The sequence below is a fragment of the Embiotoca jacksoni genome, unplaced genomic scaffold (genome assembly GCF_022577435.1).
Source record: "Embiotoca jacksoni isolate LCO1_2020_lvr unplaced genomic scaffold, fEmbJac1.0.p SCAF_19, whole genome shotgun sequence".
In the NCBI taxonomy this organism is placed as follows: domain Eukaryota; kingdom Metazoa; phylum Chordata; class Actinopteri; family Embiotocidae; genus Embiotoca; species Embiotoca jacksoni.
The window spans coordinates 4,556,943-4,571,692 of NW_027185329.1; the positions used below are offsets into that span (position 1 = coordinate 4,556,943).

The 14,750-nt window shown below is 39.9% G+C and overlaps 1 protein-coding gene across 1 annotated transcript in view; it reads left to right on the forward strand.

Moving 5' to 3' along the window:
• The window catches only part of LOC138200436 (collagen alpha-1(XXIV) chain), an 82,351-nt gene that overhangs the window by 59,073 nt on the left and 8,528 nt on the right, over window positions 1-14,750 (forward strand). The window contains exons 32-47 of the mRNA XM_069153103.1: window positions 1,588-1,641; window positions 2,358-2,411; window positions 2,535-2,588; window positions 2,879-2,932; window positions 3,998-4,051; window positions 4,345-4,452; window positions 5,143-5,196; window positions 5,540-5,647; window positions 6,314-6,367; window positions 7,316-7,369; window positions 7,525-7,581; window positions 8,492-8,545; window positions 9,347-9,400; window positions 9,939-9,992; window positions 11,199-11,252; window positions 12,352-12,459. Of these exons, the coding sequence (XP_069009204.1) occupies window positions 1,588-1,641; window positions 2,358-2,411; window positions 2,535-2,588; window positions 2,879-2,932; window positions 3,998-4,051; window positions 4,345-4,452; window positions 5,143-5,196; window positions 5,540-5,647; window positions 6,314-6,367; window positions 7,316-7,369; window positions 7,525-7,581; window positions 8,492-8,545; window positions 9,347-9,400; window positions 9,939-9,992; window positions 11,199-11,252; window positions 12,352-12,459 (1,029 nt within the window). The remainder of the gene's footprint in view (window positions 1-1,587; window positions 1,642-2,357; window positions 2,412-2,534; window positions 2,589-2,878; window positions 2,933-3,997; window positions 4,052-4,344; window positions 4,453-5,142; window positions 5,197-5,539; window positions 5,648-6,313; window positions 6,368-7,315; window positions 7,370-7,524; window positions 7,582-8,491; window positions 8,546-9,346; window positions 9,401-9,938; window positions 9,993-11,198; window positions 11,253-12,351; window positions 12,460-14,750) is intronic.

Here is a 14,750-nt window from a genome sequence, read left to right on the forward strand (position 1 = left end):
TAATTGATGCTCCACAGATGGAAACATGCAAAAACCATGTGGGCTGTCTCAAAGTAAAGGGATGATCACGGTACATAGACAGTTTATTTCTTATTTCTGATAGTCCAGTTCATTTCATCCTTCCATGGCTGGATTTACAAACTATTACCTGCACGCTTTTGCAGTCTTGGACTCTTCCTCAGCTGTTTGACTTGCCTCATTTTCCGCTGACAAATGAGCTTCTTTTCTCTTTGATTAATTATGTATTGGCTAAACATTTAACATGTTAGGATTGTTGGTATGTACTCTTTACAGACACAAAGACACCTGCGGGCCTGCGCTCTCACTCTCAGACAGACATCTGTACACACACACACACACACACACACACACACACACACACACACACACACACACACACACACACACACGGGGACATCCATGCACTCCTTTGGACACAACATGCGCACACTTGGTGACCTGTTGAGACCTGTGTGAGAGTCAACGAGGCCTTTTTGCATGAGACGAGTTTGCAACAAGTTTCAAACACAGTTTCGATCTCCACAGCGAAAAGTTGTTGCTCTTGTCACTGTGACGTTAAATGAAGAACGTCTACTCCTCATCAGAGCCTTCCCGCTATCATCAAACACACAACTTTCTTTTGTAAATACAGCATCGTTGGCTATTCATAGCAGTAACATTTCCACCTATGATTCCACCTCTGGAATCATAGCGCCCTCTTGTGTCTGATAAAAGTTTTTCTCAAACTTGAATTGTGCCTCCTTATATATATATGTTAAAGATTATTTAGTAATTGTGTGTAATGTTATCTGTGATGTCAGAGCCCATTAATGTTAGTGCTGAAGGCAATTCTTAAAGTTAATGCAGTTGTCAATGGATGTGGTTGTTGTCACAAACCGCAGTAGTGTTCCTCAATTTCCTTAAATCTTGTTTCCTGAAATCTTTCAACATTCTCATTTTTGCCCATTACATTCTCTGACTCGTTATATGACACTCAGGCTGTGTAAAAGTTCAACGATTTCTTTTGTTCTTGTTTTTTTGTTTTTTTTTAAGAGTGAAGTTGAATCGGCTGAGCAACAGGGGTCAGAGTTAGAGACATTCATACGCTTCATTCATTTCCTTTTGTGACATTTCTCCTCAGTAACTAGATGAACAAAAATATTTCAATATTAATCATGATGACTTTATGACGCAGTGTTTCACAGTAAAGTATCTAAACCAGTTTATTCTAAAACAAATTTTGGATGCTCCTGAGTTCATCACAATCTCATCCAACTTTGGCACTTCACCACCTCTCTTCTACACAATCTCAAGTAATGTCCACTGTCAGTGTAAGACTAAACACTGTTTCAAATTTGGGTGTCTTTTCTAAAGTTGGCAACACGGTGCTTGACAGTAACAAAGATATCCAACATATCAAAGAGATTCTGTGTCGTGTCTGTAGGTGAAATATTCACCTCACTCGTCATATTTGTGGTTGCATTGGTAATGTGCACCATGAAGTCAGGTTTCCTCATGCTGGTTTTCTGTAATTACACACATGAGGGACTGAAGCAACACTGAGCTGATGCTAATGTGTGTTTGCAGGGTAAAGCAGGTATACCAGGCAGCGGTGGTGAGAGGGGGCCTCGAGGTGAACCAGTAAGTACGCCGTCTTCTGCATTGATGTGGTCGTTTCAGGAAACTACAAAACTAACCACACACTTTGAAAGCTGGCTTGTCTGGAATCTGTAATGACTTAATTGCTTACAAAGGTTTCACGAGGAAGAAGCTGTCACAGTTTAAATGATTTACTAAACAACTCTGATGTCGATTATGACCAGAAGATTAAACCGTTTTAGAGGAAAAGATTGTATGTGATGGAATTATTTAGATTTTTCTTTTTACTTTGTTTTCTCTCTCTGCGTTTCTCACACCTGAAGCCTCCCCACCTTGTACCTCCCTTCTTGGATTACTCTTCAAATTTTTTGATTTTTTTTTTTTTGATTTTTTTTTTTTTTTTCCCCTGGAAATCTGCCAACCCCTCTGGGATATAAAGAATGTCAAACAAACAGATACAGATATTTATTAGGATGAGGAGCTTGCAATAATGCTAGAGGAATGGTTTATGTTATGGGTCTCATCTTGTGTTTGGCTGGTCTTCAGTCTTCTTTTTTCCAGGCGTTCTCAGCCCTCACTTTTACTTTTCTTCAAACATTTAATTGTGTATGTTTGTTTTGCCATTATAGGCTTGAGTTGTGTATTATGTCAGTTCTGGTGTCCCTTGATTTGCTGCACTTATCAGGTCCAACTTTGAGATCATTGTATCTTTACATTATTGCCCTTTAGGCATCAAATGATGGTTATTTTTCTTTCAGGGACCCAAAGGACCTCCTGGAGAGGCTGGACCTGTTGGAGAGCAAGGACATGAAGTACTTTACATTAAATGTCCATAATTATTAATTGATTGAGCGATTGTGGGTTTTATAGTCAACATTTCTATACATACTTTGTATACAAATTACACATTTTGTTTCTCTGTCTCATCTTTGTAGGGTGTGCCGGGTATAGAGGGGGAACCCGGCGCCATGGGAGAGCAAGGGTCAAAGGTCAGTATATTGTTTGTGGCCCCCCCCCCCCACCTCCCATTTTTCATCTTAGAAATCAATTGTCCTTGAGGAGCTTCGGTTCCTTCCACCCTCCAGCAATGTAAAAATCATGGACATGATCTGCCACATTGCACTTAACATAACTGTGGCCTTGTTGAGACAGCAGTTTATTGTCAAGTGAAACACTCCGTCCATTTCAAGTATTACTGGTTAGTGTAAGAGTGCTGCTGCAAATGTCAGTATGTTTTTGACCTCCAGACAGCCCCGTGTTGTGTTTCATCCCCCTGCAGGGTGATGTTGGGCCTCCAGGACCTGAAGGGGAGCAGGGACAGGAGGGAATGAGAGTGAGTGACTGACAAACAATCCACGATAATCCCTTCCTTCCTTGTGTTTGGGTGAACCTGACCCAGTTGTATATTTACTTCCCCTCATTCTGACAATGATGTTTAATCTCCCGGCCCGAAGAAAGCAGAACGATGAAATTGAGTTTGTCTGATGAGCTGTATAAATAGAACTTGGACTGCTCGAGTCTCATCTTTCTGCGACGTTCACAGAATTAGGCTGAACATTCTTTAACGAGGTTACCCAAATACAGTCCGCAGTGCTTTATCGGGATAGATGAAGGAACAAAATTAGATGATATCTGAAAAACTGTCCACTCGACTGAAATTCTGTCCGAAAAATGAATCTTATGTGATATTTGTCATTTTGGCTGTTTGCATTTCAAATGTCCTCGGTGCAGATGTTCCTCATATTCTACTTCATGACACAAATTTCATTTTAATTCGTATTACGTGGTTCTTGACTTTCACAAAACAAATAAATCATCTATAAATTTAGAGGTGAAACAGCCTTGAAATTTTGATCCGTTGAGGATTGTGACTTTGTCAGCTGCATACATTGATGATTTAGGAAGTTAAGGATGCTCAAATATTGTGTCCTTTATATTTGTATATGTATATTTGTATGTATATATATATGTGTGTGTGTGTGTGTGTGTGTGTGTGTGTGTGTGTGTATATATATATAATTCTTGGTTATTTCAGGAATTGGCATGCTAAGAGCAAAAGTTATTCTGTGAAACAATCTCCCTGTTACTAAGGACTATTTCGGCAAATATATGTATGTAAAAAAAAAAAAACTTCCTATAACAACTTAAGATGGATAAGCACATTGGTATTATGTGCAGGTACAGTCCATTTATCTGAACTGTATTGGTGTAGAGGCTGAAATGTCAGAAGAATATCTCAACACTTGGATAATAAGAACCAAAACAATCTCCTGCAACAAAGAAATGAACAATTTCACAAATTTTGAAACGCTGACCTTGCGGATAGACAAAATGGTTACTGCGTTCATTTGTCACTGACAGTGAAGAGGTTTTATTGTAAATTATAATGTATTTGCAGGGTCGTCCTGGGCCCCCTGGTGAAGACGGCCTTCAAGGGAAAGATGGAGCAAAGGTAAACATTTTTGTTGACTTTATCATTTCTCTCGAACAAAATCAGCCAGTTAGCCAAAATGGGCTCTTGATTTATTCCTTGCGGAGCTCCCCCTATGACAACATTAATATGAAGTTGTCAATTGACTGATTTATATTAGTTTATCCAGAGAATAGTTTTGAATTAAAAAAAAAAAAAGTTCATCAAAGTGGTTTACTGAATGTTATTTGACCCGCTGGCTTCACTGTTGGTAATATGAAACTACTGTCTTTCGCTGGTGTGTCTCTCTTTCTCTGCCTCTATCACACTGTCAGGGTGAACCTGGTGAGCGAGGGCCAATTGGAGAGCCAGGGGACAAAGGGATAGAGGGAGACCCCGGGCCCCCAGGACCACCCGGAGAGCCTGGGAAACAGGGCTTTCGTGTAAGTTTAGTTTTTGTTTCCAAACTTGAACTGCTAAACAATAAAACAACCTTAATTTAACTGGGGAAAATTAGCATTCCTTTTCTGCAGATTTCTGACATCCTGGTTTACAATTTAAATACCTGCAACTGACAAAGTTTTCTTTAATAATGCCCTTCTATCCCAGTAGGGGTCAGTCTTCTCTTCAAGAAAGACTTCTGGCTTCAGGCCTAGTAAAATGCACTATGTCATAGATATTGGCAGTTTAGCACTGTCTGGTAGCTGTCAGTCAAAGTCTCCTCTAAGTGCTTGTTTTGAGATACAGATCCAGGTCTAACTGCTGGTTTTGGGGGCCAAGAGATGCCTGGTGTCAGGAAGGAAGGACACCTCAGGGCACAGATACAGAGCAATTTTCCCCTGTTTAAAAAGATTATTAAATTTATTTGTTATACTCTGTAAATAAAATGGCCCTTTAACAATATCTGATAAAGATGCTGCAGGATCCATATCTGCTAGTTGTTTTTTATTAGGAGGATTAGCAGGACAATAATGATTTGAACAGAGAACAAAGTGAGACACAATCCAAAATACAACAGTATTTGATGTGGGGTAAACTTAAGAATTGTTTGGTGTTCACAGTTGCAGTCACAAATGCCCCCTCAATGTAAAATAGATTTTAATGTATGTCATTTAATGAGTCTTGTTTTGCAGGGGCCAGAAGGTAAACTGGGTCCTCCGGGGAACAGAGGACGGCACGGAAAGAAGGTGAGTGAAACGGCATGAAGCACAAAGACACAGACCAAAGCCTTTTGTAATTCAAGTGGTGACAGAAAACTACAGAGTCACCTTATTTCAACTGTCTGATCATTTTAGGCAACTTTAAAGTGGTTGACTTGCGTTCTGAAAAAGAAAATAAGCAACTGGAACCAGCATTAAAAACAAATATTTTGTTATGTGTTTGTATTCTTCCTGAATGTCCGTTCAGCAGTTTGGATGCTTCCTGTTAGAAGGGGTTGATTATTGGCTTTCTATTTAAAGGATCGTCTCTCTCTATACTTACTTTTTGTAATTGTTGCTCACTCTCAACTGACATTTTGAATCTTTCCAGGGAGAGAGGGGTCCTCTAGGTCTTGCTGGTGAGATTGGAAGTCGAGGAGACATTGGCCAGCCTGGCGAGCCGGGGCTGAAAGGTGCCCGGGGAACTCGAGGAACACCTGTTAGTTCCCATTCTTCAAGTCCTACCTCTCACCTCGTCTCAGTATCAGAATAAAACTTCTGTGAAAAACTGTGAAGCTTGAAGTTAACAAAGGGAACGCTACATGCATGTTGTTTTCTGTAATAGTTTAGAACGTACCATGATTTACTATTATGGTTTATATGTAAATGCAACTTTATAGTAATTAGTAACTTAAACATGATTCTGCAGTATACGAGGATACACAATTAAGTTTAGTTTAGTATTATTCTTTTTTTTTTTTTTTTAAATGAACTTAATTCAAATCCAGTTGTATACCAAGACAAAAAGGCATATCAGATTTTAAAACTTTAAAACCAAAGCAACAGAAGCCCTGTTTACAAGCCTGAAAGAGGGCAAAACAAAGAGGGGGAAAAGCAAGCATACAATTTTTTTTAATTTTTTTTTTTTGAGAAAGGTAGCTCACTTTTCAGCAGAACCTCTGAGACCATTTTGTAATAGCTGTGGAGAAAGGATTTATATACCTGTCATAAAACAACTGTAGTGACAGAGCTGCATAATGTGTCTGTTTGAGGCCAAGGTTATATTTACCTAAACCAGTGAAAGAAAAAAAAAAAAGCCAAACTAAAAGCACCAGTACTGATTCAGACCCTTTTTTTAAAGCCTCATTTGCTGTATTGCTTCCAGGGTCGGCCTGGAGTCATGGGGATGGAAGGGCAACCAGGACTGGCAGGATACCCAGTAAGTTATTTTTTTCTACCTATGGTTTTATGAGAACCATTTGCAAATATACACATGTATTAATATTACAAAAAAAACAACCACATGGCATATACACAACATATACAAACATACATTTAGCCAGTCCAAAATTTGGGATGTTTCTGATCTTAGTCTGGTCTTCTTAGCACCTTCCACTATGCTTATAGTCATCTGGCTTTTATCTCACAAAGTAAGATTACTAAGTCATCTAGATAACTGTTTAAAAACCGGAGTTCCCCTAAAATCAAGAACACAGACTGTTCCAGGTTCATCCATCACACTTAATTCCACTTCATAAAGCTTTAGACGCAGATCTCAATGTATCACAGCTAACTCACCTTCCCCACCATCTTCAGGCCGTAAGCCTTGCATGTGATCGAGACACCCCGAGTGTGAATCTGGACGACATCACACATCATCCCTGCCATTTTTATATCTTCCATTACTCTTTGTGGTTATCCTAAGAACAGAAAATAGGATGATAATCCCTTTTACAAATACTACACATTAATCAGGCAGCGGTGGCGTTGAACATGGTGAAGTCGAACAACAAGTTTTTCCAGGCAGCTCCACAGCCTGGTCCATGCCAACAGTGCTGGGTTTAGATTGCGTAACTTGAACAGGGTACCTTGAGTTCATTTTGTCCCCTTTTGTGAATGTGTATATGTGTGTGTGTTTGAGGGCTTTCAGACTCGGTCATACTTGACGAGTTGCGGAGTGATTTTTGAGTCTGTGCCAAAACAAAAATCCTGAAGTGGCAGAATATAAAAGCTCCTCTGTTTAAATCAAACAGATTTGATTAATATGCTGACAACCTTCTCAGGGGGAACTGGTGTTTCTCAGAGAGGCATGCTATAGCATAGCCAGTGGAAGTATGGTGACTTCATTATGTGCAATAATCTTCTTTTCTTTTCTTTTTTTTTTTAGGGTCACCTTGGCAAGCCCGGTCCCATTGGTCCACCAGGACCCAAAGGTGAAAAGGTAATATGATACCTGAACTAATGTTTTGAAATGGAAATATTTCCGTACTTTCATTTGGTAGGTTTATGAAAAGTGTTTCAAAGACCTGTCGTATTGTAAGATCTTGTGTCTGCATCCATGCATGTGATTGTAAGTGTGTTTTTGCTACATTCCAGGGTTATCCAGGGGAGGACAATAAGACCCCAGGACCACCAGGGCCCTTAGGTGAACCAGTAGGTCTTGCTTTCCTTTAAACTCTGCTTTCTGAACACTCCTCACTCTGTTTAACCACAGCCATTTAAATACCGGATTGACACTGGACGTAGAAGTTAATCCTGATCAACTCCTGATTTTGGCACCAAATACATTTCCTATTTTGTGTGATCTGGTTGACAATAATGTATCAGTGTTTTAGTTTTTTTCTGTAAATGCTCAGTCTGCAGCTGGGACACACTGGTTGATAGTCAGCTCCATGTGCATGACAGATTTAAGAAAAAGCAGATTAACGAGGGTTTTTAGACTTTAGGGTGAAGCTTAAGTTTAGCTTTGTTTGTGTTTTTACACAAGGTCTCACCACAACACAGATGAATACAAACTCATTACGGTGGATTTATAACACTTTTATCTTTGACAAGAGCTAAGAGTGCCAGGGAGGGCCATTATTCACTTTCTTTTTGGCACCTTAAATTACCTCAGTATAATCAACATATTCCACAGTGCCTCAGAAAACAAAGTCATTCTTAAACTATTATCAAAAGAGGATCAGGACATATCAAAGAGTCTTAGCAGCTTAGATAAAGCTCACAGTTATACAGTAGCCTGATTATTATGTGCTTTGAGACACATTTGCCAGCACTGGACGTGACCACTGAGACAGGCACACACTGCATGACCACTCGCAGGTATACATAGCAATCTGCCATATGAGTAGTATAGGATTATCAAGTTGGCACAGAATGGCTGTGCATAGTTTGAGTACAATGACAGCCTCTGTTTTGATGCAGCCCCGAACAGGACTCACAAGTATAGATATGTTTCATGTGAAGTTGCTGCTCAGCTAAATTGAAGCTGAGCAGCTGGTAAAAGGAGGACATGCATGTACAATATGCGTGTGTTCATGCGTGTGCATATGTGTCCACACAGGGGCCTCCGGGAGAACGAGGGGAGCGTGGTGAGCCAGGGGATGAAGGATATCAGGTAGACAACACCATGAAATCAACATTAGACATATCGCACAATCACCTCTCGAGCTGTTTGTCTGCTGGGTTGTTGTTCGCACTCTTTTGATGCTTTATTGAACCACTGCTCTGCTCAGATAAGGGCAGACCACACATGTTGGAGAGGATTACCAAATTCCCCCCGCAATAAAGCTGGGAAAATCTGGTGTTTTTTTTCATTTCATGCTTTTCAGGCCAACAACTCTCTGCTCTCAAAAAGCACACAAACAAAAGCACACATTCACAGTGCAAACAAATTAGTAAATTGGGGAATTGTTTTTTTGACCATGGGGAATTTGTTAGTCTGTGAACAGATTTACAAATGGGTTTTGCAGCTAGAAACATGACCAAATCTCAAGGATACAGAAGATGTTCAAACATCCCTTTCTAAAAAAAACTGAAATTGTGTGGGGCATCTCAAGAACTTGCTTAAAGATAGAAGCATTTTGTGGGGGGACTGTAAAGATACTTTAACTGCATTGTGTCTAGAACACAATTGAATCATTAAGTACTGCTCCTCGTAGAAGTTGTTGGGTAACAGTTGTGTTGCTATTGTAAGAGCAGTCCTGCACAGAGTCACTAGAAATAATCCTCGACCTATTTAAAGTCTTTGGGTAACTGCCTGTATTAATATTAAATACCCTGCAAATACGTTGTATATTAAAAAAGTCAATTTTGGCTTTTGTCTAATTTAGATATTTTAGCATTTTGTTGATGTATGTGTTGTCTAGATCTTGTAGACATCTCAAAAATATAATCATGTATCAAAAATATGTTTCAGGGCCACATTGGTACCATCGGTGCTCGTGGGGCTGTTGGACCACAAGGCCCACCGGTAAGTCGGTAAATGTGTGTAGTACAATAGTTACGGTTTATAATAAGAGCACAATATCTGTTGGTTTTCAATCACAGGGAACTAATTATCAACAGTAATGTAAAAAGATCGGAAATGTAGGAAAGAAAACAACACATCGACCGTTGCTATTCCGAGGTGAAATATGTAAATGTGTTTTGCCTCAGCCATTTAAATCCCAAGGCCTTATACCCTTAAGAGTATTAATTTAATCCAAATAAAATCCTTCATATTTGATTATTGGCAATACTGTGTGCTAAGAAGACATTTTGGCCTTAGGTTAGTTCAAGGGGGAAACCTCATGGAGTGTCTCAAATGAAGAAGCAATGTGGATAAGGTCTCATACCAAAGGTCAAATCAAAAAAGTTGTTACCCCTCCTTATATTGTTCTCTCCAAAAAATGGTAGCAGTTTTAATTTCCATAGTTTGTCATGTAAAAAGAGTGCAGACTCATTTACCATTTTTGTATCATTGTTTGCTTTTGTGTGTGTTTGTTGATCTTTTTTATTGTGTTGTGCAGGGAGCACCAGGCCACCCTGGAGAGTCAGGCCCAAAGGGAGAAATAGGAGCTCTGGTGAGTCATTGCAAATACACACGAACATATATCTTTTCACCCTTGTGTCTATAAAGTAAAGAGTGCAGAGGGGAGACCAAATTCAATGACTAATTACAAAGATAATGGACAGTTAATATCCAATACTGAATATGAAAAGAAACATCCCGTTGTTTGCTGACAGAATGAGACCAACCACAATCATTAGACCAAATTATTTCTGTTCATTCTCTACCTGTCACCACATGAGCATGCTGGGACAAAAGTTTTGGGCTGCTTGTCTTTTGGTCTACCCGCCATGGTTGATGATTTCAGCTCAGCTGTGGTGCAATTTTGTAATCAAGAACAAAATAAACTCAGTAAACCTCATTGTGTCGGAAACCAGGTGGCAGACTTGAGCTTTGACCTCCAGAATGAGATTTGGAAAGTAACTTGGGAAATGCAGCTTTTCATGTCCACCATGAATGCATAATTCTTCTGTTCTAATGTGTTTCTATTGATGTTTATTAAGGATCTATTTATTTTGGTCTTTGATGCTTAGATATCAGATATCTCTTGGTAAAACATGCTTTCCTGTACAAACAGGTTTGCTTTCTATGCTGTCATGTTCTTATGAGTCGTGAACCTGTCACAGGCCTTCTGATTACAAAACTTTATTTCCCTTGTGAAACTGTGGAGCCTCCTTGGCCAGTTCTTTCGAGCCTCTTTAACACTGAAGTATCAAAGGTTTCCAGATATCTCTGACTTTTCCACATGTGAAACAGATTGTATGAACGAGTGACTACATAACTGCTTTCCCTACTATAGCAGTATTTCTGTTCATTTATTCAGCTTGGCTGGAGGTCAAACTGAGTTTGTGCAGTGCCTTCACCTTCAACATGGACATCCAGCTGTTTAAAAACATCGATAACCTCACAGTCTGCCAGAAAACACTGGAACCTGTTTCAGATTAGTCTCTCTGGCACTGTACATAAATATCTATCAAAGGAGAGACCATTTTTATGTATTTAGCTGATATGGCTTTGAAACGTGTACTATGAAATGTATGTATAGTGGAAGTTTCCCAATTTAAACCATGTATTTCACTGACATCCCAAACCCCAACAATGTGATTTAACAGATTAGACATTATATTTAAAACATTATTAGAGTCGAATAAGACACATAACCTTTTGTAGTTTTGTGAATCACCATATATATTTTATTTTTCATGCTTGTGTTTTGTAGGGTTCAGCTGGAAAGAAAGGAGCAAGAGGTCTGACTGGAGCTGCTGGACCTGAAGTGAGTATAACATCACCTCAACCAAGAGAAACAGCAACCTCTGTACATTTTAAGAGCAGCAGTTATAGGCCTTGTGATGGAGATGCAGCTTCACATGGGACCTTCAACATCACCACAAGTGGCAAATGTTCACAAATTCGTCATCCTGCAAATAAAAAAATAGAAAAGGCAGAGTAGAGCTACTGTAAGAAAAAGATCACACTTAAAAATACTTGGCTGCTCCAACACTGTTCATCAATGTTGTGTTGAGGATGAGCAGGAAGCATGAACTGTTGCTGTATGTTGGCTTGATCCGCAACAATCACAAAAACTGAAGTATCACCTCAAGAAAATTAGACCCGAGTGACAACATTATATCAGACTGTCAGTCCAAATCCCTTTTTTTTTTTTTTTTTCAGATCCGTCCAGATTTTATGTTGCAAGTGATCAGATCCGCTCTATGTGTCTGCGTGGCAATCCTCATCTTCAGCCTCATCCACATTGGTTGCAATGATAATTACATTGCATCTGGAAGTAGAAGCAGTTCATTTAAATAAACATGGACGTTGGAGCTGCGCCACAGCTTTTACAAAAATAATGAGACGGTGTCAGAGATGGAGGAAGCTGCCTGCTCCGCTTTCTTTCATGCAGCTGTGGACGTCGGTGTCACTGTCCAACGAGGAGGGTGGTCCACACAGAGCAGCTGTGACCGCCACCAAACTAGCACGTTTCCTGTAAACGTGATATACACGGCAACAGAAGTCACAGACATTAAAAAAAACAAAAACAAAACAAAATATCTGGAATCAAGTCAGACTTTAACAGATCAAAGCACATACAAATGTGTTATGAAGCAGATTTATAAAATGTTTAGATTTGATTGGATTCCAATCGGATGTGCACATAAATCAGATTTTGACTGGAAATCTGATCATGGGCTACGAATAGTCGAAGGAGTAGGGTTTCTATGCATTTAAAGTAGTCAAATTAAAATTTAGATTTAAAAGAGTTATGTATTTGCAAGAAAACCGTAGTCATATGCAGCATTATAATGCAAATTTTGCAAGGCTCAGAATCTCAGATGGCGGACTTATGTTTGAGTGACATTGTCATTTTCCAGGGGTTAACCGGTTTACCTGGACTCCTGGGATTGAAGGGTTATCCAGGGCTGGACGGTGCCCCAGGACTGACTGGCTTTCCAGGACTACCAGGAAAACAAGGACGACAGGTAAGCAGAGGCATTATCATACAGACTATCATGTATAACTGAAGAGAATTTATTTCTTTGGCTTTCTTCAGCATAATTAACATGAAAGCAAATGCTAACCAGGTTAAAGTTGCAAGTTTGTTGCTTTGCCTGCTCTTAATGTATTTGTTAAATATATAAAAGGCAAAGCTCCATAAATGTAGGTCACAGAAGGAGTCAGAAAGTTTACTTGCATAACTGACCTGTCAAGAGGACATTTTGTCTACTGTACGTAGCATTCAATCTCCGCAGCAGACTTGTAGTCTGTATTGGAAGGATTTAGGAAGCGAATGCAATGCAGCAAGTGGATTGATGAAATACAGTCTGTTTTATCAGCTGGAGACATTTTATGTTCTTAGCTCCCATTAGATAACAGAGTGCCTCAGGAGACATCATGGCAAACCTCACTCATCATGCTAACTTTGCCACATGGTTCATGTAGCACAGGTATTATATTTGACTGCGCCTGAGCGCCCAAAACTTTGCTTTAGCTGTTTCCATCTGTTGTTTTAAGACTGAGACTGAGCCTGACTAATCATTAAATGCCTTGTTTGATTTGATTGGCTTCTTCTGGTTGCGACGCAGCGGGTTTATTCAAACAAGTGTGCAGCCAGAGTGGATTGGGATTTCATGCATGAATGTCTTTGTCCCTTTTGCGCCAAGAGTCGCAAAGCCAATTCCTTCTGTCTGGCTCCCATTTACATAATGTGTGAAAGTCTAGGAAGTCTAATTTTGGCTACTCGTGTTTTTCAGTTGACTGAAATGATGGCATTTCTCACGAGCAGAGTGAGTTCCACAACTGCGCGGCTCATTCACAGAAAGCTTTTCTTAATGCTAGCTGTTGGTGGAGATAACAGGTTTTCCTCAGCCACCTGTTTGCTTCAGTTGCCTGGTGTTTTTAGGGTACTTTTACTGAGACAGTGTTTTTTACAAACAACTCAGGCCTGTCTCAGCAGGAAACTATTTTCAGTTTCTGACTGCGTGCTTCCATGGTGGGAGAGAAGAAGCTGGCAGGCTTTCCAACCGCTGTAGAATATTCCTCATCCTCTTCGTCCTTGATTTTGATTATTCCCATAATAATGGTCATCATATTATTCATTCTTTTCCTATCCTGGACAGAACAATAGTGGTGAGAAACAAGTAAGAAATGCAGCAAAGATCATCCCCTGAAATGAAACGTTGAAAAGTTCCAGCAGCATCTCACGAACCAAACTGTTGTTTTGTAACTGAAGCGTCAAACAGGTGTTTTTCCTGCGGGCTTGTGTTTTAAGCCAGCAGTTCAATAAAAAGAAGCATGTGGCTTTGATAACATCAGGAAATCTTGACTCTCACTAATTTGTTTTAACAAGCCATAGTGACTGTTTTTACATTTTTTTGGAAGAGGGGTTTTGTGAAGCTACAGCACACAGCATTTCACTCACCTGAACTGCTAATGAACCTTTTCTAAATCTGTTTCCTAAAACATCTTTGTCGTAAAAAGATCCCGCTCGCTTGATCTTTTTGCGTGAAACAGGAGCAGCAGAAAAGTTTACAAAGTAATTTAAAACAGCTGAAAATGATGTGTAAATGGTGAAATAAATCTGATATCCAAATGTACATAACAGGGACGCAGGAATGAAACTTAATTACAGCTGTGGACGGCAGAGGAAAAGCTCATTAAGCCGTCATTAAGGCCGTTAAGATTATTCTTCTGTTCATATTCTAAACCAGATGAGTGTGAAATAAAAGTCAAAATGGAATCCATTATCTCATATGTCGTTAATAGACCTCTCAATTCCTCTCGTAGATTTTTTATTATAGCATCTGTTTTGTGTTGAATCTCTGCAGTGTTTTGTATGTTCCTACCTCAGAGGCACTGCTGGGAGATTGGGGATCCTGTTTAAAGCAACTCTGAGGATAAACATCTCTGACCAGCTTCCTAAATCACTCATTTTGGTCCCTCTGCTCCCATGTGTGCAGTGCTTATTCATATCCCCATGTGTGAGAGTTAAATGGATCAATCTCAATCATATCTTGGAGTGATCTTATTAAACTGGGGGACAGTGGCTGTTCCTTATGCAATAAGTTTCCCAGCACCTGCAGCAGCCAGTCGAGCTACAGCGGTGTAATTCCAGCCTGGTTCCTGACTTGTCCGCTCCCCTCGCAGCGATCGAGGAACAGAAGCCACATGTGAGGCGACAGTCTGTTATTCTAATGTCACTCGCTCCCTTCTGCCTCACCACACTGCTGATGGAGCAGGAAACCGCTGTGGTCTGCCACGCGAGAGAGCAGCT